The sequence below is a fragment of the Budorcas taxicolor genome, chromosome 13 (assembly GCF_023091745.1).
Source record: "Budorcas taxicolor isolate Tak-1 chromosome 13, Takin1.1, whole genome shotgun sequence".
NCBI lineage: Eukaryota > Metazoa > Chordata > Mammalia > Artiodactyla > Bovidae > Budorcas > Budorcas taxicolor.
In genome coordinates this window covers 74,786,551-74,814,146 of record NC_068922.1, presented here as the reverse complement: position 1 = coordinate 74,814,146, position 27,596 = coordinate 74,786,551, and the positions used below count along the sequence as shown (strand labels likewise).

At 52.5% G+C, this 27,596-nt stretch overlaps 1 protein-coding gene across 1 annotated transcript in view; it reads left to right on the top strand.

The window, feature by feature from the left end:
- CDH22 (cadherin 22) overlaps positions 1-20,289 on the top strand; it is an 83,055-nt gene extending 62,766 nt beyond the window's left edge. The window contains exons 8-11 of the mRNA XM_052651116.1: positions 8,745-8,866; positions 8,987-9,104; positions 15,883-16,134; positions 19,712-20,289. Of these exons, the coding sequence (XP_052507076.1) occupies positions 8,745-8,866; positions 8,987-9,104; positions 15,883-16,134; positions 19,712-20,289 (1,070 nt within the window). The remainder of the gene's footprint in view (positions 1-8,744; positions 8,867-8,986; positions 9,105-15,882; positions 16,135-19,711) is intronic.
- The last annotated feature ends 7,307 nt before the right edge of the window (positions 20,290-27,596 follow it).

Sequence of the window (27,596 nt, the reverse complement as noted above, 5' to 3'; positions counted from 1 at the left end):
AGGTGACAAGAATCAGAGGGGAAATATTTACACACAGCAGCAGAGCCTTGTGAGCACCTCGGAGAACAGAACGAGAACGCGGCACTGAGGCACAGCCGCAGCCTGTCAGACCGGATTACCTCAAAGACTCCCCAGCCACTTAGCATGCGGGCTCCCCTCTCCCCCGAACTTCTGAGTCATCCATTCTGCCCATGCAGACGCTCCTTCCACTGACATTATCTTTAACGTTTTGTAATCATGAAATATTAATGACCGATATTGAATTTAAAGTACAATTTGTGTCTGAATCCTTCAGTGGAAAAAAGGGCAGCTGTAAAGGGACAGTCTTCAGAGAGACAGAGGGGTGGCGGGCGGGCTGGCGAAGCCTGCGCTGGGGTAGAGGGGCGCGGTGTGCCAGGGAGCTGCAGCCGGCCCCCTCTTCCAGGCCCCAAACTGGTCTGGAGGGGTTGTCTCTGGCTGGACAGCAAAGAGTTAACTAGATTAGCTAGAGCTTCCCCATCCGGGTCACCCCAGGCCAAGTCCCGATTTCACCAGCCCCTGATTTTTCTTTTCTATCACAGAGCAAGCTTTATGATTTAGACATGCATTTGTGTGCCGACTTTGTTGATCTCTCGTCTCCTGGGGAAAGGACCTTCCTTGAAGGCAGGGTCTCTTCCATATCTGTAGCATTCACACTGGGCCTGGTGCTTAGTAGGTGTGTACAAGTATTAGGGTGGCGAAAAAGGTCATTCGGGATTTTCCGTAACATCATATGGAAAATCCCAAACAACCCTTTTGGCCAACTCAATATTTCCTGAATGGATGGTAAATGGTCTTGCCCACCCAGTTAGGAAGGCAGGGCAGCGTGATAAAGAAACACTGCTTCTAGTGGTCCGACCCCTAGCCGAGAGTATGGACAGTCATTTCCCCTCTTCTTGCCTTGGTTTTCTCACCTATGAAATGGCACCCTATTGGACAGCTGTGAGGGTAGTAACGGTTACTGTTGACTATTAATCATGTGCGCTCAATCGCTCAGTCGTGTCTGACTCTGCAACCCTATGGACTGTAGCCTGCCACGCTCTGTTCATGGGATTCTGCAGGCAAGAATACTGGAGGTGGTGCCACACCCTCCTCCAGGGTTTCTTCCCGACGCAGGGATCGAGCCTGGCTCTCCTGTGTCTCCTGCATTGCAGGCAGATTCTTTACTCACTGGGCCACCTGAGAAGTTCATAACTATTTATCATAGTTGCTTCTATTTATTTGAAGCTCACAATATGCCAGATGTTGTGCTGAATGCCTTATATAAAGTGTCTGCTGGGGTCCTCTTCTCACCCACCGGGCCTGGGCACTGGAGTCTGGGGGTAGAGTCTTGGCCTCTGACCTCGGGAGGTCTGGCCCCGCTCTGGACAGCACAGGGTAGAGGGGATGAGGCGGTGGGCTCTCAGGAGGTGCAGCAGGGGAAGAAGGCAAGAAAGCTTTCCCAGAGAAGGGGATGTCTGAGTTGGGTCTCAAAGGTTAAGGAGAGTCGGGTTGGGAGCTCCCAGCAGAAAGACGTGTGCCAAGGCCTCGAGGTTTGGCCAGCAGGAAGACCACTGTCCGTTCTGAGAAATAGAATGTGGCTAGAGACTGGGCCAGAGGGTGGCTGGAGCAAGTGAGACGAGCTGAGCATGCAGAAGCTCACTGGGGGCCTCTACAAAACGCCTTGGATGTCCTGTGAGCAGCCGGACATCTCCTGGAGACGACAGGGAGCCAGAGCAGGTCTTCAAGCAGAAGAGGGAGATAGTCAGATGTGCAGTCCCCTGTGGCCACTTGGGTTCATGGGGGAAGGGGGACAGGAGGGGGGCACCCTGGAGCGGGGAACAGATGGGAGGCTGTCAGGAAGACTCGGCTGAGACGTGCTGAGAGTGGAGGGCAGGGCGAGGGAAGGAGGGAGGAAGTGCTGGGGAGGTTGGGGAAGAGGCTTGGCCCAGCCCTGCGTGGAAGGGGTTGCTTCAGAAGGTAGTGAGCTCCCCATCCCCAGAAGTGTGTAAATCAAGCCTGGGTTCCACTTGGACCAGGTAACTCCCAGGATCCTGAGCTGCCTAGGTACTTAATTAATCCCACCAGGAACAAAGATTTTCGTGAGGTCCATGTGGTCTTTGTAGGAAAGCCCAGAGTATTAGGACCAGCTCAGCCCTAGGAAGGAAAACTTCCCGCCACCCACCCCCGATTCCAGGGCCCCTATTTTACCCAGAAGTTCTCCCCTACCCTTTGGTGGATGAAACATCCCCAACTCAACAAGGTCAAACTTCCAATCTCCATGTGGAAGCCAAACAGATAACCAACAAGCAGAGAAGGTGCCCTAACTTCGTGCTCCCCCTGGAGGTGAGTGGGGACCGGGCAGGGAGTGCAAGGCATCCCCCCCTGACAGCTCTGACGCCCCTTCCCTGAAGCAGCCCCGCCTGCTCACCCAGTCCCCCCCATCGTCTTGCCTGCTTGTCTTGGCCAGCTCGTAATTGGGATGATAAATCTTCCTGCCCAGCTGGCCAGCGCTAATCAGAGCCTGGTGTTTGGATGCAATTTAATTCCCTCGGGAGGTGGTGGGGGCGGGGGGGTGGGGGGCTGAGGGAACTGTGGAGCAGAGGGTCTGGGCTACCCTTGACCACTGCTGGTGAGGGAGAAGGAGGTACCTTCCAGCAGCCCCCCACCTCTGTAGCCCCCTCCCTCCACCCTCTCCCCACTTCTCACTCTCCTTCCCACGCCCACTCTTGTGTCCTCACTTCTGTCTCCCTCCCTGGCTTCTCTCTTTCTCTGTGACAACCAAGGAGAACCTCGGAGTCCAGCTCCATTTGTTTCACGGATGGGAAAACCTTGGTGCAGGGAGAGAGGCAGGAACAGGTCGGACGGCTAGACTGCTCCCTCGGTGATGGGATTCAGGCGCAGGCGCGGCCCCCGCAGGATTTGTCCCTCCAGAGGCCTCGGTCTCTCCCTGCTACTCCGCAGCAGCCCAGCATGATTAGAGATGCCAGACAGTGAAACCCATTCATCTGACCAACCTTTATTAAGCACCTACTGTGTGCCATGCAGAGAGGGGCTGGGGAGACAGCAGCAAACACAGGAGACCAAAAATCTGCTTGCTTTCTAGTGGGGGAGATAGATGATGGGTGAGTTTAAGTAAGTAAAAATACAGACAGAGGATGAGACAGTTAGATAGCATCACTGACTCAATGGACATGAATTGGAGCAAACTTGGAGACTGTGAAGCCTGGCAGGCTACAGTGCATGGGGTCGCAAAGAGTCAAACAAAACTTAGCAACTGAAAAACAACAGCAACAAAAATACAGGGATGTTGGATAGACACGACAGAGAGAGAGCAGTAAATGGGGTATCTGGTGGAATTGCAAGGAGCAAAGTGAAATAAAGTCATCAGGGGAAGTCTTGCTGAGAAGACATCTGGGCAAATACCTGAAGGAGGGTAAAGAGGAAACTTGGATCAGAGGAAAAAGGAGAGTGGGGCAAGGGACAAGGCCAGGGAGCAAGATCACACAGGCCTTATGGGTATGTAGGTCTTGGACGTATAGTCTGATTGCCCAGGACTGAGGACAGTCAAGGAAAGCTTCCTGGAGGAGGCAGAGACATTTGGGGCCTCAAGGCAGGCTGGCCTCGGGCAGCTAAAGGTGGTCAGAAAGGCCATATCATTTGAAGGGTAGAAAGTCCCTGTTTTGAACCAGGCTCAGGTTCCATTGATTGTCCCCTGTGAAACTTTGGGCAAGTTCTTTACCTCTCTGAGCCAGTTTCCTCATCAAAAAATGGCAGTAATTCAAATCCGTATCTCCCACAGGATGAAATGAGGCAGAACAAACCCTGGCCCGTGGCAGGTTCTCTATATGTGTTTGCTGGTGGCCTTCTGGGAGGCACACATTCCTAGGAGTTCCCTAACAGGGTCACCAGGACAGGCCCTACACCCTCTGTCTTTCCTGCTGGCCTCCAGCCTCTAAGTTCAGTTTGGCCCAAACACTATATTAGGAACGGCCAGGGGATGGGGTCTTCCTTAGAAGGAATCCAGAGTTTTACTATCTACAGACTCCCCTCCCACCCCAGGACCTTTGCACACGCTGTTCCTACTGTCTGGAGAACTCTTTCTTCCCATCCCCTTCACCCGATCACTTCCTAGTTGGATCTCAGCTTAAAGGTCCCCTGCTAAGTGCTAAGTAACTTCAGTCATATCTGACTGTTTGCAACACTATGGACTTTAGCTCACCAGGCTCCTCTGTCCATGGGATTCTGCAGGCAAGAATACTGTAGTGGGTTGCCATGCCCTCCTTCCGGGGATCTTCCCAACCCAGGGATCGAACCCGTGTCTCTTACATCTCTTGCATTGGCAGGCAGGTTCTTTACCACTGGCGCCACCGTCCCCTACTTCAGGGTAAACATCCCTGTGCCCCACCAGGGTAGGAGCTCCTGCCTCCTCCTCTCACAGTCCTGGACTTTTTTTCTCTCAACTCTTATCACAGTCTGAAATGCTGTCTGTCCCTGCCATAGACCAAGAGGCAGTGTTGGTCTTGTTCAGTATTGTGCCCTTGGTACAAAGGAGGCGCTCAAACTGTAGCAGTCAGCAAAAAACAGAAGTCTCAGTTTCAAATTGCCCAGTCCGGTCCCCCATCTGTTATACAAAAGGGACTCTGACACCCAGAGAATCTAAGGGGACTGCCAACACCACACACTGGCTCTCCCGCCCAAGCCTGCTCTCTTCCCAAGGCACCCACAGAACGGCCCACGTTTCTCAGCCCCTCGGCCCCCCAGGGCTCCACCTGCCACCTCCCTGGATTAATGGTGAGCCAGCTCAGAGAGGAAGCACCCGGCCGAAGCACGTTTAATTTTAATTTAGGAATTGGTTAAGACTGCAGGCCTGCTCAGCTCTGGGCTGTCAATCAGCCTTCCTCAAGGCTGCATCAATTAGTTTAAAAATATTGAATGTAATTTTGCCTGACACAACATATTGCAGCTACTGCAAAATATAATTTATTTTAGAAGAAGAAATAATTAAACTAATTTGCATGTCAGTCAGCTGAACTGAGATGCCAGGGGAGGGTGAGTGGGACCCCTGGGGCATCCAGCCCTGGGAGAGGGCGCCTACCACTGGGTGTAGGGCGAGGTCAGCCTGGGCCTCGGTCCGAGCAATAGCTGCATCTGGATGGACAAATATTCAGGCAGCAGAAGGACCCACGGGCATTGCACCTGGACTAAGCACTGGACTGAGTGTCCGGAGACCTAGGACCCAACGCCAGTTCTGCCACTGACTTTCCTGGGGCTTTGGACAAAGTCTTACCCCTTTCTGGGCCTCAGTTTCTCCATCTACAAAATAGGTTTAGGGCATTCTCTGGCGGTTCACTGGTTAGGACTCGGCACTTTTACTGCCCGGACCTGAGTTCAATCCCTGGTCAGAGAACTAAGATCCTGCAAGTTGCACGGCATGGCCAAAAAATAAATCTTTCAACGGGTTTAATTAAGACCTCCTTTATGAGTTGTTTTGAAGATCCAATGAAAGATAAGAAAGTTTGTTATAAATGGGAACTTTCTGCATGAAGAGGAAATTATTAATTGATGGATGTCTTGTTTTATACCAGAAACATTTAAGGTGGTAAAATTATGCATTATTATCAATTACAAATGATGTTGTGACCCATAGGGGTTTGGAGGAAGCCAATCAGAGGCAAGATGTCCAGTTGGACCTCCCCCAGCACCTGCCAGTCACCCCCGGAGTTTGCAAAGCTTGCTATGGATACATATTATATAGACTCACCTGGAGCTATTAAAAAAAACAAACCATTAATGACCAAGTCTTGGGGCATCAGTTCATTTTAAAGCAGGATTTTTTTTAAAAAAAAATTTGTATTTATTTGGCTGCATCAGGTCTAAGCTGCGCTCACGGGAAGTCCGTTGCATCGTGCGGTCTTTCACTGTGGCTCGTGGACTCTACAGTATGGTGCACAGCCTCTCTAGGGCGGGATGCACGGCCTCTCTAAGGCCGGTAGGCTTAGTTTCTCTATGGCATGTCGGATCTTAGTTCCCTGCCCAGGGATTGAACCCACGTCCCCCGCATTTCAAGGTAGACTCTTAACCACTGCACCACCAAGAAAGTCCCTTTAAGTGATTCTAATGAGCCAGGCTGGAGACTGTCATGATGCCAAGAGCATGAGGATGCTGCCTTAGGGTTGGCCCACGAGCTCTGGGGTCCCAGGCCAGCCACCAGTTCAGGGGGTCTCTGAGATAAGCTGTGTAGGTGGCAACTTTGGTGACACAGAAACACACCTCTTGGCTGCATTTTACACCTTAAACTTATACAGTGTTGTATGTCAGTTAAAAGTGAAGTCACTCAGTCGTGTCCGACTCTTTGCGACCCCATGGACTGTAGCCTACCACGCTCCTCCTTCCATGAGATTTTCCAGGCAAGAGTACTGGACATCTCAGTAAATCGAGATAATTGAGATAGAATTACAGAAGAGATAGGAGAGGCCCAGGAGAACCCAGAGGAATGATACAATAATGGGTGTCTCACCAGCAGTGGACCCAAGCCTCCAGTCTGCCCACTGAGGATCTTATCCGACTCTGAGGACCCCTTCTGCATGGCCCCACAGGACCCTACCTCTGCCTCCAGCCCTGAACCACCCCACCTCCCGGTGCCCTCTCACTCCCTACCTTCTCTCTGCCTCAGTGGGGAGAGAGGTGCCTGTTCCTGGTGATGGACCTCACCCTCCCCTCCTCCTCTCCTCCTCTCCCCCCAAAGCACCCACCTGCTGGCTGTTCTCCGGCTAAGCGCTCTTAAAAATAACAGCTCACCCGGCATTCCCAGTCACGACTCCTATCTCTCGCCCCCGGAAAAACCCCCCTAATCGCCGAAGCAGCAGATCTGGGTGAGCTGAGAAGATAAGGCGCCTTGGCTAAGGGGAGCTCCAGAGAGGAGTCGGGGTTTGAGTTAATTAAGGATGCCCCCCACCCCCAGCCCTTCCTTTCCCTGACCTGGTGGCCACACCTGCCTCCCAATCTCCATTTCTGTGTTTATCGACACAGGAGCAGCTGCATTCGGCATCCGCTGGGGCCCTTGAGTTCACAGAAAGGAGCAGTCGACCACCCCCTCTTCCCCCAATAAAACTCATGGGGTTCCTGGCTGCCTGTCCTTGATTGCAGTGTTGGCTGGAACATGTCAGTAATGAACTCATGGCTAAGATAGCCAAGGACACGGCACCCATGAGCACTCAGAGGTCTGAGGGTGTAAAGGGCCAATGTTCAGGGTGCTTCTCAGAAAGGACAGGAGGGGATGGGGTATCCCAGAGCCCTGAGTCACTGAATGTCACTGCTGAGAGGATCCTTCAAGGATGCCTGTTTATTTAACAAGTCCTTATGTAATACTTGCTGTGTGTTATATATACAGTTTTAAGTGCTTTGCAGATATTGACTCAATCCGTCCGCCTAGCCAACCCATTCCTAACAGATCCATTTTGTTGTAGGTAAGAAAATCAAGGCACAGAGAGGTCAAGTGACCTGGCGTGGATCACACAGCTACTAAGTGGCACCACTGAGATTGGAACCGCTTGGTTCCTGAGTCCTTGCTCTTAATCACTGTGCTCTGTTTTCCAGGTGTGGAAACTGATGTCAGAGAGGGAAAAGTCTTACCCAAGATCAAACACCGTGTCAGGGACAGAGCCATGCCTGAAATGCAAGCCTCTTTCTGAGTGTTTCCAAGTTTCACTCATTCACTCTGCGGATCTGTTAGAACCTAGTCTGTGCCACATGCCGCAATGCTGGGGACCCAGGAACTAACACAATGGAAGCCTTGACCTCAAAGACATCACAGATGGAGGGGTGGGGACTGCATGGTTTGGGAGGTGAAGACTCACCTCCAGTGGACTTGTCTTGCCCTCTCAGGATCGAGTCTTAATAGAGCAAAGGTTTGGGACGTGAGTTGCCAGCTGCCCGATTCTTTAAACTCTCCAATGTTTTCATTTCTCTTCTGCAATATGGGGATAGAAATTGTACCAAACTACCGGATTTCTGCAAGGAGACCTGATGTGATGGGTGTGGATGCCCCAGGAGCATTCTGTGCATGCTGAGGTGGAGGGGTGGAGTGGCAGTGTTGACTGTAGTGTGGTTGGAGATGGGAGTGAGGGTGGGGGTGCTGTGGTAGTGATGTGGGTGATGAAGGCGGGGTCATGGTGTAACAGAGATGGTGGATAAGTGAATGCCTGGAGAGGATGGTGGTGGTGATATCGGCGACTGTGGTGTCGGGGGGTGCTGGGGTTGGAAAGGGTGGTGAGTGATGAGTGTTTGTGATGGTGGAGATGAGGGAGGCGGTACTCATGGATTCGACGCTGGTGATCATTCTCATGCTGATGGAGATGGTAACAGAGGAGCTGGGGTGGCATGGGTGATGGTGAGAGCAGGGAGGATGGCATGGTGGCACTGATAGTTATGCTGGTGGAGGTGGCAGTGCTGCTGGTGATGGTGACGGCAGTAGTAGTGATGGTGGAGAGGGTGATGGCGTTGGTGACGGGGCGGGACTGCTGATTATAGCAACATAATGGTGATGGTTACAGTGATAATCGAATGGTGGCGATGATGATGACGACACGGATATGCTGATGCTGACCCATTTAGCCCGATGTCTAGCTTGATCAACACACAGATCTCTCAATGCGACCCCACTGCCTAATGTTCTAGCAGGAGATGGGGGCTGCCTAGATTTCACATTTGAAGCCTCCCACCCTGCTGCTGTGCTCTTGTTACAGACAATCACGCCCAGCTATCCCGGGCATCCCTAAGGATCCGCATCCTGGATGTGAACGACAATCCCCCAGAGCTGGCCACACCCTACGAGGCAGCCGTGTGTGAGGATGCCAAGCCAGGCCAGGTACCACTGAGGGGCTGGGGGCTGGGGGTGGCTACCAAGTTGGTTGCTGGGGCAACCTCTGTTCAGGCCCGGCGTGGGCTCGGCCTCACCTCAGTCCCCTGCCCCCTCCTCACCCTTCAGCTCATCCAGACCATCAGCGTGGTGGACAGAGACGAGCCCCAGAGTGGGCATCGCTTCTATTTCCGCCTGGTGCCGGAAGCTCCCAGCAACCCCCATTTCTCCTTGCTCGACATCCAAGGTGAGTGACCTCTGAAGGACCACCAAATCCTAGGACCCGTGGAGGGAGGAGCCTAGCCTCCCCGTCCCCTTCCCATGTTATGGAGGCCCCTAGAGGGCCAGTGATGGGTCCGAGATCACACACAACGTCTGCGCCACCCTGGAGCCCTTACCAAGCCTGCTGGCCAGACTGAAGAACAAGCAAGAGCTGGGTTGGTGGAGTGGAGGGGCCAGCTCCAGGGTAACAGGGGTAGATAGAAAGAGACAGAGAGGGGATACCTGAAGAGCGGGAGCAGCTCCAGGGTGAAAGGAGCCCCTGATCTAAGTGAAGGTTGGAATAAGCCAGGGATCCCAGGTGGCTCAGACGGTAAAGAATCTGCCTGTAATACAGGAGACCTGGGTTCGATCTTGGGTCAGGAAGATCCCCTGGAGAAAGGAATGGCACCCCACTCCAGTATTCCTGCCTGGAGAATCCAACGGACAGAGAAGCCTGGCGAGCTACAGTCCGTGGGGTCACAAAGAGTCGGACACAACTGAGCAACTGACACACACCCACACACAACTCCCACCCTTTTGTTTTAAAACTGCTTTATCCCTTGGGACTTCCCTGTTTGGCCAGTGGTTGACAATCCACCTTCCGATTAAGGGGGCGCAGGTTCTGCCCCTGTCGGATATCCAAAACCCCACATGCTGAGGGGCAACTAAGCCCACGCTCTGCAACTACTGAGCCCGTGGGCCACAACTAGAAAAGCCTTCGCGCTGCAGCGAGAGAAAGCCAACGTGCCGCAGTGAAGACAGCACAGCCGGCAAAAAAGTGCTTTAGCCCACTCACGTTTCTCTTTGCATCCTCATGGCCACTTGGGAGGCAGCTTTTCTTACCCGTCCCCTCATTTTGCAGGTGATGAAACTGAGACTTTAAGAGGACAAGGGACTCACTCAGGGTCATATAGGGAGTCAATATGAGGCTGGGATTCAAACCCACATGTATCTCAGTTCCAATGTGCTTCCTTCTCCCTACCTTGCGAGCAAACTGCCCCACCCAGCCTGAGCTGATCCCATTTGTGAAACCCACCCCTGCAGGTTCACCTTCATCAAGAAGTTGAAGTCTGAATCTTTAAGGGGTAGACTGGGGGAGTGGGATCAACACCCTGGGAGTGAGGGACCTGAGTCTCAGTTCAATCTCAGTTCATGACTTCCTGTGCAACCCTGAGGTCTGCCTCAGTTTCACCATCTGTAAAATGGGACTGAAAATGCCTGCCAGGCAGCTAGGTGGCCCCAGTGAAATGTGACCTACCGAAGTGTATTGTCAGTACCTAGAACATGGCATCTCCTTCATTCAGCAACTATTTCTTGAATATTTACTGAAAATATGTCTATATGCCAGGCACTGTTCTAGGTCCTAAAAATGCAGCAGCACATGAGACAAAATCCCTGCCTTCATGGAGTTTACATTATAAGGAGGGAAAATAGAAATTAAACAAATAAATAATATGATGAGGGTGGTAAGTGGCCAGCAAGGAGAAATAATGCAATCTTCACAAGAGTCTGGACTTCTATTCAGTGCTGGACCCTCGGTGCCTGGCACATAGTAGGTATTCACATACACATGTTAGACAAAACAGGAGGAAATATAAGAGTAGAAGCTGGGCTTCCCAGGTAGCGCTAGTGGTAAAGAACCTGCCTGCCAGTGCAGGAGACCCAGGTTCGATCTCTGGGTCTGGAAGACCCCCTGGAGGAGGAAATGGCAACCCACTCCTGTATTCTTGCCTGGAGAATCCCCATGGACAGAGGAGCCTGGCGGGCTATAGTTCATGGGGTCTTCAAGAGTCAGACACGACTGAAGCCACTGAGCATAGCACAGCACAAGCGTAAAAGCTACTTTAATAAGGTGGCTTAGGAAGGCCTCTGGGAAGGAGTCGGTAGTGAGGAGGGATCTAAAGGAAGTCAGAGGTGAGCCAGGCAGATAACTGCACAAAGAATGATCCAAGCCCCAGAGACAGCAAGTGCAAAGGCCCTGAGGCAGGAACAGGCTTGCAGTGTTCAAGACCTTCATAGTTGGGGTGAGTGAGTGACAGGACTGGAGGACGTGTAGTCAGAGAGGCACTGAGGTCAGATGATGTGAGTTCCTTTTGAACCTGGAACGGGTCTGGGTTCACTCCCCCCGACCCAACCCAAGACTTTGACATCCCTCCCTCAGTGCCTCAAGTGACCTCTGAAGCCAGACCCATGTGTATTTCCAGGAGTCCTAAATGGATTTAACAACCAGTGTAGCTCAGATAACCAGTCAGGACACTGATCATAAACCTGGAGTAGGACCCTGGGGCCTCTGTGGAGCCAGGCTTTAACCCATCAATGACTTGATTGTATTAAAGTGGGGGTGTGTTGGTGGCTCAGCAGTAAAGAATCTGCCTGCCAAGGTAGGAGACAGGGGTTTGATCTGTGGTCCAGAAGGATCCCACATGCCGTGGAGCAAGTGGGTCCAGGCATCACAGCTATCCAGCCTGCGTTCTGGAGCCCAGGAACCGCAGCTGCTGCGCCCGTGAGCGGCGACTGCTGAAGCCCTGGCGCTTGTGCTCCGCAATAAGACAAGCCGCTGCAGTGAGAAGCCTGAGCAGGCACAGCCAAGATAAATAAATAGTTTTTTAAAAAAAGAAAAGTTGGGGTTGTGCTTGAGGGAGAGGCCGAGGCAACAGGGCAGGAATCGGGGGACTCAGAGTCATGGCTATTTAAACCTTTCAGAAGTAGTTCGATATTTTAACACTTTCACCACCAGTACTGCCCTGCCTGCTCATCATTGCTGTGGAATCCTGAGCTGGGCATAGGAGACACAAGGAGCCCTGGCTTGACCCCTTGACCTCGCCAGGTTCACAGATCTTTCCAACCCAAGGGGCTTGAGGTTATGCCCCAACTACCCCTCTGTGATCCGGGGGTCGGAGGCTGGGTTGGCCACCAGGGGTCCCATCCCGTGTGACCCCCTGGTCCAAGCAGCATGCTGAGGTCAGCATAGGCAGGCGAGGGCTCCTCCTTCCGGCCCCCCAGCTCCTCCCCACAGTGTGCCAAGCCCCCTCCTCCTCACCGTATAAATATCCCAGTTGACAAACGGCTACCCCAACCCATCTGTTTCTTTGTACAAATTTGTAGCCAGTTTGGAAACGTGATTTATAAATATTGCTTTTGCAGCCAGGGATTGACACTGATGTATGTCAGGCCAGATGGATGGATGCAGTGCTGGGCGCAGATCCCGCCTAGAAGGGTGGGGTCGGGGTCTGGGGTGGCCAACGGCTTCCCCAGATGAAGCCAGCTGCTGCCAGGAGAGGAGTGAAGAGGGATGGGCACGAGGCTCAGGGATTTCCTCCTATGGAATGAAACGGTAGCAGGGACCAGAGCTCCAGAAACATATGGCTCCCGTGGTCAAAGACAGCAGCCCTGAGAAACAAATATCCCCTTTCTCCTCCTCTGTTCTTACTTGGGGATTTGAGGCTGAGCCACAGCCAGCCAGTCATTTTTCAAATCTGTCTACTTCTCAGGGCCTCCACAACCACTATTATTTCACATCTAAAACATACAACAGCTTTCTAACTGGTCTTCTGCACCCACAGTTGTGTTCTAGATTCTAAGCACCCTTGCTTAGAAGGTGGGCTCTGAGATGGCAGGGCCTATGTCTGTCTCGTTCACTGCCCTTTCCTCAGGGGCTAGACTAATCCTGACCTCTTGTTGTTGTTTAGTTGCTAAGTCGTGTCCAGCTCTTGCAACCCCGTGGACTGTAGTCCACCAGGCTCCTCTGTCCATTGGGGTTTCCTAGGCAAGAATACTGGAGTGGGTTGCCATTTCCTTCTCCAGGGGATCTCCCCGACCCAAGGGTCAAACCAGCATCTCCTGCATTGGCAGGCAGATTCTTTACCACTGAGCCACCAGGAAAGGCTTATCCTGACCTAAAGAGGGTGTTTAATTCTTATTTGTTGTTGAAAGGAGGGATGATATGTCACTAGGTTGCTTCTTTGCCCACCAATCAGTGGCTTCCTATTGCCTTTAAGAAAATAACGCAATTCCTTACCATGGCCTCTAAGATTTTCTATAATGAGCCTCTGCCTCCTTCTCCAGCCTCTTCTTGACTTGCTCTAATCATCACCCAATCCCTCCAGCCACAAAAGATTGCTCTCAGCTCCTCGAGTTCCTATGCCTCTGCCAACCACAGGACTTTTGTATGGGCTATTCCCTCTCCTAGAACTCATTGTTCAGGGTTCAGCAATAATGTAATGTCTTCACCCAAAGAGTTCTCCCTGACCTCCCAGACTGGGTCAGATCTTCTGGTAAATGCTCTTCCTATACTTTTCCTTCTTAGCACTCCTCATGGTTTGCAGTTGTAGACTAAACTGTGGGTTTATTTGATTAACATTTGTCTCTCCACATTATCACGTTAAGACCAGATCCAAGACTATGGTTGATTTAGGTCTTCATTATTTCCCTCCTATGACTAGCATGGTGCCAAGCACACAGTAGGTACTCAATAAAGATTTATTGGATGCATGGATGGAAGGATAGATGAATGGATGGTTGAAGGATAGATGGATGGATGGATGGAGGATGGGTGGACAGATGAATGGAAGACAGATAGTTGGATGGATGGATTGATGATAAGATGGGTGGATGGAAAAGATAGCTATGCCACCAATTAACAGAATAAATTCAGACAAATCCCTTCTCTCTGAACCTCAACTTGCACGTATTTAAAATGGGAATAATGTTACAACTCTTGATGTTTGTGAGGATTAAGCATTTCCACCCAGTCCTTGATGCGTTAAAGAATACACAGTCAGTGCAAAGGAGTCCCATCCTTTCACCCCTCATCTTGCTCTTCAGCCTTTCATCCTCAGGGGAAGGCAGATGTTGTCACAGCTGGCTTGACTGCCCTTTGACAGGAGGCTGGAGTTCAAGCCAGAGCTTGAGGAGCTGACCCAGAACCACCAGCTACCCCTAAAAGATGTGGCTCATTCAGGCATCATTCTTTCAGGCTGGCTCACTGCCAGGGAAGAGACAGGCACACGCTACCTTAACGCAGCATGACAAGTGCTATAACAGAAGTGTGCGTGGCACCTGCATAGTCAGAGCAGGGTGGGGGAAACCATAAATCCTTCCTTCCCAGAGAAGCGGAGAAAGGAGGCCACAGAAAGGAGGTGACATTTAGCTGGAGCATGACGGATGAGGAATTTGCCCAAGCAAGAAGGTGGAGAGGGCGTTCCAGCTAGCGGGAACTCGGTGAATAAAGTCAGGGCAGCCTCAACAGAGAGCGGGCTTGGGGTACGGCGTGTGGGGGTTGGGGCAAGAAACAATTTACAACCAGCCTCCATGGAGAGTTTCTGCTTTGCGGGAGCTATTCTGCGGGGCATGGGTGAACTACACCATTTCATCCTCACACCTGCGAGATGCTGTTTTCCTCCATTTCAGATGAGGAAACCGAGGTCCCGAGAAGCTAAATGAGTTTCCCTAACTAGTACATGACCGACTCAGCCTTAGTTATCAACATTTTAATGAAAACTTTCCAATATGTATAAAAGTGGAAATGATCACACAACGAACTCCTGTGTGGCCGTCACATGAGCTTCAACCCATGACCAGTCTTGTTTCAGTCGGACCTCCAGGCTGTTTCACAGATGTGCCCAAGACCACAAGTCGGCCCTCCCGAGGGCTCTTGGTTCCTGCTTTATGTCCGTGATGGGAAAGGCCAGGACAGGAACACCAAATGGGGGCCAGGGAAGGGGCTGAGTTAACTGGGGACACAAAGCTGGGTAAGGGGCCCGGGCTGCCAAAATCTGAGGTCAGAGAGACCTACCTGAAGCCTGTGAACAGATAGAAGGACTCAGGAAGGAAGCCTGAGCCCCTCGCAGGAAGTGAGGCCCCCATTGTGGGGCTGGCTGTCAAGGGTGGGCTCTGAGTACTTTCACCAAAATGATGGGGGCCCGGGGTGGGGGCAGTCCGTGATAGCCTGGCCCACACAGGGGAGGGGTGGAGGAGTCAGGAGGCCAGGGGAAGTGGGCACGTCTACACATTCTCCACCCACCCCTGAGTCCTGGAGGGCACTCCAGGCGCCAGCCTGCAGCAGTGTGATGAGTATGACTCATGTGTTCACCGTCTCCTCTGGCCGCCTGCATCCGAAGGAAAGAGACGGGTGAGGAGACCTCGGTGCCCTGGGGCATCCTTTACAGGCCCGAAGGCTATGTCCCAAGCTCTCCAGGCTCAGCTCTTAAAGAGACCCCTGACAGCAAGCTCCCTCAGCCAAAGGCAGGTGCCAGTTGGAGTTTCCAGTCTTCTCTGATGACCCAGAAGTTGTCAGAGCTCAGAAAGCCACAACCCCAAGACCACAGGACCCCAGGGTCAGGATGCATTTGACAGCTGGGGTAGAATCTGGAACAACAACAACAACAAAAGGCTGTTGAGACACATGGCAAAAAAAAAAAGCTGACATAGCCAGGGACAGGACCTTGGCCCAGCTGGGGACAGAATTTTGGAATAACTGGGGACAGGACCTTGGCCCAGCTGGGGACAGAATCTTGAAATAGCTGAAAGCAAAACTTTGAGACAGCTGGGAAGAGAAACTTAGAACAGCTAAGGACAGAAGTGAAGGCTCGAGGGCTGGGGACAGGACCTTCAGGCATCTGGGGGGGCAGAATGGGGGGGAGATCAGGTCTGCTGGGAGGCGGTAGCTGGGGGCAGAGTGAGGCAGATCCCAAAGTGGACTCAGGAGGGGCTGGGACAGGCACGGCTGACCCCAAGTCACTCGCCCCTCGCTTTCTCCGGAGCAGACAACACAGCCGCGGTGCACACGCAGCACATGGGCTTCAACCGGCAGGAGCAGGACGTGTTCTTCCTGCCCATCCTGGTGGTGGACAGCGGGCCGCCCACACTGAGCAGCACGGGGACACTGACCATCCGCATCTGCGGCTGCGACAGCTCGGGCGCCATCCAGTCCTGCAACACCACGGCCTTCGTCATGGCCGCCTCCCTCAGCCCCGGCGCGCTCATCGCCCTCCTGGTCTGTGTCCTCATCCTGGTCGGTGAGTCCACCTGATTGGGACCCGTCCTCGGGCCCTGGATTTCCTTCCCCAGTGGCCCCCATGGGGGTCTGACTTTCCTGTGCGCACAAGGAAGGGCTGGCTTGATGGAGCTCCAAGTTCTTCCCAAGATCCCCAGGCTGGGAAGCCTGACGTGGTACTCAGAGCCTTCACAAGAGGCGGAGAACTTCTTTGGTTCTCTAGTTTGCAGGGTGTCCATCTGGCAGGTTTGGGATTTGATTTTATCATGATTGGGCCCCTCCTGCCATCTCACTGCAGCTTCTCCTTTGTCTTTGGATTTTTTCAGTGGGTTTCAGCATCCTCCAGTCGATGGTTGTTCAATAGCTAGCTGCGATTTTGGTGCTCTCGCAGGAGATGGGGGCGTGTCTTTCTACTCTTCCATCTTGAACCAACTGCCTGAGCTCCAAGCTCTAAGCTGCAGCTCTCATAAGAAATCTCCTAAGTACCCAGCAGCCGCTTTGCCAGCTTCAGAAGGGGTCAGCACCCAGTGGAGACTAAGTTCAGCTGGCTCTACATGGCCCGAAGTCTCCCCTAATTTTTAAAAGCCAAGCCTGTGTTTTAAAGTTCTCTCATGTCTATCGTCCTATTTTATTCTCTATGTAGGACTTTTAGTAAAAAGGGCTCTTGTGAACCTTACAACCATGCAGCCAGAGTATCAACCCCATTTTTCAGATGACAAAACTGAGGCTTGGAGAGGTTAAGTGGCTTGCCGAAGGGGACCCAGCTAGTCTTCTAACTCGGTCTTCCTTGAAATCAGGTCTTTTCAGCCTATGTTTTCTGTTCCTTTAAGTACCCCCCCTGCTGGGAAATCTGGGTTTCCCTGATGGCTCAGAAGGTAAAGAATCCGCCTGCAGTGAAGGAGACCAGGTTGGATCCCTAGCTCAGGAAACTCCCCTGGAGAAGGAAATGGCTACTCACTCCAGTATTCTTGCCTGGAGAATCCCATGGACAGAGGAACCTGGCAGGCTGCTGTCCACAGGATCACAAAGAGTCAGACACGACTGAGCAACTAATAATTCCACTTTTTTTCACTGCTAGGAATTTTAACTGGGGGCAAAATCTTGGGGCAGCTGGGGTAAAATCTTAAGGTATTCAGAGGGGGCAAAATCTACTCTGGTATCAGTTGCACCAGCAGCCGCTTGAACCCCCAAAGTGTCCCCAAGGAAGAGGTCCAGTTTCAGGAGCTCAGCTGGACCCAGTGGCCACAGTGCTGCCTCCCGCTGTCGAAGAAGGGCCTCACCTCAGCCCTGACCTCTGGACTTCACAGAACAGCCAAAGCTGGAGGCGCTCAAGGAAGGGCCAGATGGCACATCCCAGGTCTGCTTGGTTCCCTGGGAGATTCAGCTGCCTCCTATGCCTCGCCACCCACCCCCGGGACCTGCAGAGGCCCTGGGCAGGCCCCTCCTAGCTAGGAGGCTCCCCACCACCCCTCTCTCTCCCCTCCTTAGCCCATGGCTCAGAAACCTTTTTCCAGAGGGTGCACTTTACAGCGGTTTCATTTTCCGAGGCAGTGCAAACAAATTTCTGCCTAATTGCCCACAAACGAAGAAAGTGCACATCAGTGCTGTAAAGGTGACGGGCGGAATCGCTGATCAGGCCTGGCACATCTGTCGCCCGCCGCCTGCACTCCCCACCATCTGCTCTCACGGGCATCGCCCTCCGCAGCTCCAGCCTCCGGCTCCGGAAGCCGTCCATCCATCTTTCCCACTTCTCTCCTGACGCCTTCCTCCCTCCCGACCTGTCCCCGGGTTCCCCCCTCCTTCCCTGTCATGGGCCACCTTGTTAGGTCGTGAGCCAGCAGCCTGCCCCATGGCCCTCGCAGCTGGTTCTGGACCCTGGCCTAGCCCGAGCTGGTTGGAGCAGCAAGAAAAATCCAGTGCCTGACATGATACCCAGTGCATCTCTGTCCATTCATTTACCCAACCATCCATCTAATTCTCTGTTTGCTCATCAGTTCCCAATTTATCCATCCATGAGCCCCACCCCCATGTGCTCAATTATTCTAGGCACTGGGATTCATCAGTAAATGAAAGAGGCAAAAAGCCTCGAGTCACTGGGAAGTTGGGGTTGCCGTTGCTAAGGGGGAGAGACAGAGGGTGGGAAGGAGGAAATATTATTATTTTAAATTTCAACAGGTTAAGTTTGTGATTCTTCTGGTCACCCCCTGGGACTTGTTGGGGTGGAATCTGGATGGACAATCTAAGTTTCAAGGGAGAAGTCCAGGCTGGAGGCTGAAGTATGGGAGCTGTCAGCCTCTAATTGGAATTTAAAGCCACAAGGCAAGGAAAGCGCCAAGAAGGAGGATGTGGATAAAGGACCAAGGACTGAGTCCTGGGACATCTGATGTTAAGAAGTCAGAGAGGGGACTTCCTGCCCCTGGTGGTCCAGTGGTTGGGACTCTGCTTCCAAGGCAGGGGGTGCAAGTTCAATCACTGGTCAGGGAACTAGGATCCCACATACGGCATAGCCCCCCACCAAAGAAAAATGTTTTCTAAATAAAAGAAGTCAGAGAGTAGAGGAGAAGAGAAGCTTGCTTAGAAAGTTGAAGACAAGTTATCAGTGAGGCGAGAGGAGGAAGGGCACGCGGAGTCCTTTCTGACAGTTGAAGAAAGCCAAGAAGGGACGATTCATTCATTCTCTCCACCTTGCAACACCCAGGTCTCCATCTAGTTCTTCATTCAGTCATTCATTCAACAAGCATAGTCCTCATGCTTACTGCGTGCCAGGCACCCCGCCAGGGGAACATGCCCCGGGTCCTCCAGGGCAGTTCAGAGTGTGGATTTGAGGTGAGACGAGACCAACATATGGTAGGGTCTGTGCTATGAAGGAGCCGTGGCTTTCAGACCTGAGCTGCCTGGGCATGACTTCGAAGCCTTATTGAAACAGACCCAGTAGATCTAGGGCACAACCTAAGAAAGTGCATTTCTAACAAGTTCCCAGGAGGTGCCGGTGCTGCTGATCCAGGGACCCAGGCAGGGCGATAGAGAGGAACCCTCACCAGGGAAGCTTGGAGGTAATGGTGTTGAACCCGGGCCTGGAGCTCTCAGATGAGGGCTCCTGCAGGACATACCTGGATCTGAGACCCAAAGGGCTAACAGCGTGATCAGGGCCTCTGGAGTGGACAGAGAAGGACAAGGGTGAGAGAGAGGTCAGGGCCAAGGACATTTCATTCCCCCAAACCTTAGCTACCCTCTTTCCACCCACCAGCCCCCAGAGACCTCATGGGGATGTATCTTCATAGAGTTGAGGATGAAGACCTCAGAGGTTGGGTGCAGCCCTATTACACACATGAAATCTCTTAACACCAGCTCTCTGTCCCCACCCCCCGTGGTGGTGTAGCCTTGATTTGCACACCTCCCAAGATGGGCAGCTCACTACCTCTCCATATAGCCAGCTCTGTCCAAACTGTGAGAAAGGTATTTTTGCACAGAAATTTAGGAAACCTGCATGAGCTTTTAGGCTGAACCAGCTCTGCTGGGCATCAGGAGAAGGGTGGTTCCGGGGATCGCCCTGGGTGGGGCTGGGCTCTCACCGGCACCTGCTTCTCTCTCCCGGGCAGTGCTGGTGCTGCTGATCCTCACCCTCAGGCGCCACCACAAGAGCCACCTGAGCTCGGACGAGGACGAGGACATGCGGGACAACGTCATCAAGTACAACGACGAGGGCGGCGGCGAGCAGGACACCGAGGCCTACGACATGTCGGCGCTGCGGAGCCTCTACGACTTCGGCGAGCTCAAGGGCGGCGGCGGCGGTGACGGCGGCGGCGGCGGCGGCGGGGGCGAGGGTTCCGCAGGGAGCGCGGGGAGCCCCCCGCAGGCGCGCCTGCCCTCGGAGCGCCACTCGCTGCCGCAGGGGCCGCCGAGCCCGGAGCCGGACTTCTCGGTGTTCAGGGACTTCATCAGCCGCAAAGTGGCGCTGGCGGACGGGGACCCGTCGGTGCCGCCCTACGACGCCTTCCAGACCTACGCCTTCGAGGGCGCGGACTCGCCGGCCGCCTCGCTCAGCTCGCTGCACAGCGGCGGCTCGTCGGGCTCCGAGCAGGACTTCGCCTATCTCAGCGGCTGGGGGCCCCGCTTCCGGCCCCTGGCCGCCCTCTACGCCGGCCACCGCCCGGACGACGAGGCCCCGGCCTCCTAGCCCGCCCTCCCTGCCGCCCGGGGCACGACTGCACCCCCAGGACAAAGCACGTCCGTCCCCTGCTTCACCCCCTTTCCCAAACCTCCCACCCTCCCAGGGCGGCCAGGAGTGGGGCCACGCGAGCGGACCCTCCGACGGCATCCCTCCCCGAGGGGGTGGGCAGCTTTCGCCCAGAAGTGCGGGAATTAGGATCAACATCACGAAAACTGCCCCGAGAACGGGCACCGCTTGGCTCTGGGGGTTACATAGAGAGAGGGGTTGGGTGGGGCGTGGCTCCCTCCTGGCTTCGGGGAGAAGCCGGAGGGAGAATGCTGCCTAAGTGCCCTCCCTTCCCCAGGTATCCCCTCATCAGAGTTAAGAGGAAAGAAGGGCTGTTCATTTACTAAGCGCCTACTGTGTACTGGGACTGTGCAGAGAACGTCTTAGTCGTCATGGAAACTGCGAGGTGGAGCCCTGAAGGTAACAGATGGGGAAAGACCCCCAAGAGCAGGGGCTGGGACCTGTCCAAGGACACCTGGCCAGTGTGCCGTGGAGTCACGGCCCTTGCTGGCTACCTGGCCTTGGGCAGGTTACCTCCCTTCTCTGGGCCTCAGTTTCCTCCTTTGTCAAACGAGGCAAATTAGCAGAACCTACCTCGAGAGTCCTGAGGATAAAAAGGTTTCGTATGTGTCAAGTGGTTAGGACAGTGCCTAGCACATAGTAGGTGTTCAATAAATGTTAGCCTTTGATACTGTTATTCTTTTTGTCATTCTTAGAAGCCAGGCGTGTCTGTCTCCCAGGCTGAGCTCTCTCCCCACTTTCTCTATATTTCTAAGGAAAGAGAAAAGGTGCTCCTGCTCTGAATGGAGGAGGGGGGGATATGGGGACATTCCCAGAGACTGGCACTTCAGGCGACACTGGGATAGGACACTGGCCAGGGGGGCCAAGAGGGGGCACAGCAAGTAGCTCCAGGACTTAGACCAGTGGCAGGGCTGCTGGGAGATGGAGGAGCTGAAAGCCACTGCGTGTGATGAGGCCCCTATTTTATTTTAGTTTTAGCTTTTGACCGCACTGCACAGCATGTGAGATCTTAGTTCCCTGACAAGGGATCAAACCCACTTCCTTTCAATCAGCAGCGTGGAGTCTTAACCCACTAAACTGCCAGGGAGGTCCCTGAGGACCTTATTTATTTGGTCTGGGACCCTGCAGTTTCCCCGGCCATGGACCCCAAGGTAAGGACCCCAGGGCTAAGTCATCTCTAAGGGCCTCCAGTTCTAAAACCATTTGATTATAAGATACAGGCAATGTGGCCTCACACCCTTGTCCCCAAGTGATTCATTCGTCCCGCATTGATTGGCTATGAATTCCATCTCCTACTAGGTGGGCATCCTTCATCAAGGTCCTCAACTGCTGAAGCCTCAGTTTCCTCATCTGTAAAATGAGGCTAATGACAGTCCCTTCCTTAAAGGATTGTTAAGAGTCTTAAAGGAAATGATGAATGTTAAGTTCTGATCTCCGTGCCTTCCTGCCACACTGAAAGCGCTCGATAAATGCTCACTTGCCTTTTTCTTTTACCCTCCCAGGGAGCATTCATTCATTCCCTCCACATTTGCCAAGGTCCACTGTGACAGATCCAGAGATAGTCATTCTGTCCTGAGTGCCCTACCTGTATTATTTCATCTAAGTTAGATCCTGTCAGCCTAGTTCACAGATGAGAAAACTGAGGCTCAGAGAGTAGTAACCCATGCCATTAATACACAGAGCATAAGTGGTTCCTTCCTTCCAGTAACTTCCAACTTGGGGTGGGGGTCGGGGTGCAGGGGGCCAGAAGCAGCCAGTAACAATGCATTGGATAAGCGTTGTAGCAGAATTAACAGAAAAAAGTTGCTGGAAACACTGAAGAAAGATTGAATAGTTCCCAGGGGAGGTGACTCCAACTGGATCTTGAAGAATGAATCTGAGATATATGAGATAGCCGAGCAAGCAAGAGCATTCCAGGCAGAGAGGAGAAGAGCATCCTCAAAGACTGGGGGTGGGGGAGTGGCAGGAAGCATGAGGCAGCTTCAGGAGTGGTGTGTGGTCCCCAGGGCTGGACCACCAGGTGGGGGAACAGTGAGATGTGAGCGGGGAAGGCTGGTTAGAGACCAGCTGGGAAAAGACCTTGAAGGCCAAACTAAGAAACTATGCTTTGGTCAACTTGACCATGTCTCCTGAAGCCCACTGAGGGATGTGGGGCATTGGGACTCTCAACCATGTAGGAGCCCTGGTAACTTGCATACCACCGAGGAGACGTGATCCTCTCCCTCACCCAATTGTGTGCCCAGTTCTCACATACAGAATCCCAACAGTTCTCAGGTTGGTATTGCCATCACCATTGTAGAGAGGGTAACTGAGATCCGGATTCAGAGAAGTAAAGTGACCAGCTCAAGTTCACCCAGCTGGCGGGGACAGAGCTGAAACAACTCAAGACCTCTGATTCCAAGACTCTTTTCCTTCCACATGTGCTCCTTGCATTGACAGACTCTGTCCCTGCCGAGAAGATTATAGACAGGTTGCATGTCCAGAGGGACAGAGTCACAAAGACCCTTGAATATTTTGTTCAAACCCCATATGTGGAGGATGATTTCTTGAGGTCACACAGAGTTAAAGAGCTTACCAGAAATAAAAAACGCTGTTCATTCAGATTCACCTTCTGAGCCTCTGGCTCTTCTGTTTTCCATCTGTGTGACTTCGGACAAGTGTATTACCCTCTCTGTGCCCCTATTTTCTTCTCCATGAAGTGCACACACTGGAACACCTACTCCATAGGGATGCAGTGAGGATAAAATACAGAACTAACCCCTGGCACTGAGCATTTCCCACCCGCCAGGCACTACTCAAAGCCCTTCATGTGAATGGCCTCTTCCAATCCTTCATCAGCCCAGCGAAGTAGCCCTCATTTTATTGGTCAGAGAATGGGGCACAGAGAGGCTAAGTAACTTGCCCAAGATCAAACAGCTAAGAAGTGGAGATGCCAAGATTTAACAGGGCACTCTAACCCCTGGAACTTTCACCGTCTGCAGCATGTTCAGTGGGTGCCTGACCCACAGGAAGCCTTGGACACGTGGTCTGGATGTATCTGATGTCACCGCCTTGCCGTGGGAGAGCTTTTCCTCGGCTCACTGCCACATTCTACAGCCTGTGGGAGTCCTGAAGCCTCCCTCTGATTTCTGCTAATCCTAGGAGTGGGGCTGGAGGGCTAGGGAATGCCCCCTCAATCCCCTCTGCTTCCAGCTCCTGCACCCTCACCAGCCTACTCCACGGAGCTCTGAGCCAACCCAGGAGTGAAATACGTGAGCCCAGACCCTCCTCTGGGTTCCACAAGGTGCCCATCACGTCGTGTATTTTGTGAGCTTTGTACCCTTCTCTGATCTTCTGGGGTCACACACAAGGGTCTTGTGGCCGACACAGTGTTTGCCCGTCGGCCTCACTGATTCTCACCAACCTCCCCCACAAGCTCCATTTCCCCTCCCTATATTACACAGACAGCACAGCCACCCCAGCTCCAGGCTCTAACCGGGCACACCCAACTCTATCAAGGAGCTCCGAAAACAAAAAGCCTTCCCTCTCCCATGTCTGCCCCCCTTTCAAGGCACAGGGAAAAACGAAAAGAAAAAAAAAAATCCCTTTTATTGTCATCATCTCTGTCACCATCAGCAGCATGGGATAAAAGAGCATTCAGGGTCATGAGCAAGAATTGATATATAATTGGCTAAGAATTTTAGAACCAGGGATATTAATGACAATGACAATGATGGTAAAGGATGGTGACAGTGCCCTACATGGCTCTTGCCGCATGCCAGACACTGTTCTAAGCTCTGTACTTAATTACTAGTACAGGTAAAAGCCACGGAGGGTGGACTCAATGCTTACTGTGTTTAGTGCTTTATTTAAGTGGCCATGTTTATTTTAAGCAGGTACCTCATTAGCTCCATTTTACAGATGAGGAACCCAGTGCTCACATTTGTGGGGGTGCGGGGTGCTAGATCAGGGATGCAGAGCTAACAAGGGCCTGGACCATTTCACACACACCCCACCATTGATTCTGCACAGAAAAAGGACAGCTTGGATTCTGAGTGGAGTTTCTGGGGGAGTGGGGAGGAGAGGGAAGCAGTTGGTGGGAAGGGGAGGCATTTCAGACAGATGGCAGAGCTGGGCAACAAGGTGGAGGTGGGGCCGCGGCCATGGTCCAAGCCCGGGTCTGTGTCTCTGGATGTCCCAACGCGTGTGCGTCTGCACGTGGATGTGGGCATGCATCAGAGAAGTGAGAAGCCAACACCGAGCGCACAGGTCAGGAACTAACCTCCCACCTCCTGCTTCAGGCAGCTCAGAGAGCCGGCTGCTGTCACAGGGGGTGGCTGAGAGCTGCATCCGTCAGCCGGCCGTCATGACCGCCCACCCCTGGGTCACAAATCAGCAGCTCCACTTACCTCCTGCCAGCTAGTGCGCTCAGACCAGTTCTGTCACTGGCCGCTGAGCCTTTGGAAAATGTAACCCTGTCAGCCCTCACTTGGAAGCAAGAGAGGGTTCACGCTTCAGTGCGTGCACAGGGGGGCTACGAGCATGCCCACATACCCATGCCAGCGTACAGTGCAGGCACATGTGTACCTTCAGACATGTTCCTGGCTGGGTGCACGGTGCAGACACACGGATGTTCCCAGCCATGCACACAGAGCATAACTCCTGCAGGTCTGCAAATGTGGCCATGTGCCCACACACCATGCATGTACTAGGGGCACATGCTCACGTGTGTGCTCACATTTGCACACAAGACATGTGTTCCTTCCGTAGCTGTGTTCTCTTGCTTGCATGTATATGTGTGTTCACTGATACCCTTTCAGGAACCAACACATTTCCCCATTCAGGCGTGCATGCATACATGTTCATGAACATCTGTGTGTCCCCAGACACTCCCAGGCAGGTATGTGGTACACGAATGTGTGTCCCCTCAGATGCACCTGGGCATATGAACTCATAGGTCCGTGCACGCATTCATATAATGCCTGTGCATGCACAGGAAAGCAGGTATAGCCTCAGGAACTGTCAGCCCTGGTACATGGGTGTACGTATGGAGCTAAATTCAACTCCATGATGCCCAGAGATGTGTATGCACATATGAGCACATAGGCCTGCATGTACATAATATACATGATCACTTACAAGCATCTAAACACTTAGAGGCACCCTCTAGTAAGCGCTGTGATCGACACCAAGGACACATACACACGCAATGATATATACCCCCATATGCCTGCCTGCCCACACGTGTCTACCTCCACTTCCACATCACGTGTCCTCAGGCACCTAACCACCTCTGTCCACGTGCGCCCTCAGGCTGACCCACAGCCACGCCACATGGGTCTGACTCCACACCCAAGCATGCACGCAGATAGACACGTGCCTGCAAAGCACACCTCCCACATGGGTGCGAGGTCAGAGCTCTGGCACGTGGGTGCACACACAGCCCCTCTGGGAAGCAGCCCGTCCCAGCCCCAGATTGTCAGGTGTGCCGGGGACAGCAGGAACGGTGCCCACACACAGAAATCGCCACTCACGCAGAATTGCATCTGCCTCAAACTTCTCATCTGCTGTGCAAATGATGATTAAATGTTATTGTGCAAGAGAAAACGGCAAGGAGGGATTCATTAGCTTTATTGTCAGAAAGGACTCCGTGGGCTCCAGCTCCCATCTCCAAGGCTGGCTTAACCCCCTGTGTGCTGGGGGCATTGCACTCCGATGTGGGCTTCTAAAGAACGAAGACCCGGGAGACAGAGAACCCAGTGCTGGGTCCACATGAGCCAGTTGGGTGCAGAGAGCACTGGGGAGGGAGTCATGAGTCCAGGCAGCTGCTGTAACCTTGCCCTTCACTTGCTGGGTAGCCTTGAACTTGTCATTTCATTCATCAAATAATCTCACATCCCAACCAGGTCCCAGGAATATAGAGATAGACAGAGGCCATGGTCCCTCCCGGATGCATGGGGCTTCTCAGATAGACAAGGGCATTCCAGGCTGACAAAACAACTCAAACAAAGGCTTGAATCCTGGGAGACACAGTGGCAGTGCCTGGCTTGTCCAGGAAACACTGAGCTTGGACAGGTCAGTTGGAGGACAGATTATAAAGGTACCAGTAAATCCCTCCAAAGAGCTTGAGCCTTTTCTCAAAAACAATGGAGAGTCATGAAAGGTGTATGGAAAGAGTTGACAGATAAACTGCAGGGTGTCCAGTTGTATTTGAATTTCAGATAACGAATAAATTGTTGTTTTAGCATTAGTATCTCCTAAATATTATATGGGCCACACTTATATTAAAATGGGTATCATTATTTATCTGAAATTCACATCTTTAACTGGGAATCCTATATTTTTCTTTGTCAAATCTGGCAACTCTATGTCTGGATTTGTATTTTAGAAGGATTACCCTACCTTGCTGTGTCCATGGTAGATTAGACGGTAAGAAAAGAGAGAGGGAAACCAGTGAAGAGGTAAGGAACTCCCATTCTCACCTTCTTCTTTAGTCAGAAAACCCCAATTTTTGGCTAGGTCCTTGGCCCCTAACACAGGGACCACATTTCCCAATCTCCATTACAACTATGAATTATACGGACTGAGTCCTGGTCAACAGTCTAAGCAGAATTGTTAAGTGCAAGCTTCTGGAAACACTTCCTTAAGAGACTGCTGACCCATACCTTTAGCCTCTTTTTCCTGCTCCTTTTTCCTTTCTTCTGGATGAACACAGCTGAGATGGCTGGCATTTAAGCAGTCATCTTGGACCATGAAGACAAATGCTGACCCTATGGATGCCAGACAGTGGACTGGACAGAAACTTGGTTCCTTTTAGCTTCATGGAGCCACCATACCAGCCCTGAACTGCCCAATCCACACTTTGATTACATGAGAGAGAAATAAACTTCCAACTTGCTGAAGTTAGTATTATTTTGGTTTTCTGTTCCAAGCAGCCAAGCTTAATTCTAAGCCGATACAAGAAGTTAATACAGGGACTTCTCTGGTGGTCCAGTGGTTAAGAATCCACCTTGTAATGCAGAGGACGTGGGTTCAATCCCTGGTCAGGGAACCAAGAGCCCATGTGCCATATGCCAAGGAGCAATTAAGCCCACACACTGCAACTACGGGGTCCATGCACCCCAGCTAGAGTCCAAAGATCCTGCATGCCGCAACTAAGACTCAACACAGCCAAATAAATAAATGCATTTCTTTAATAAAAGTTAATACAGGAATCTCAGGGACAGAGAAGCTGAAGCTTAAACTGGGTCAGCAACAGTGGATTTGAG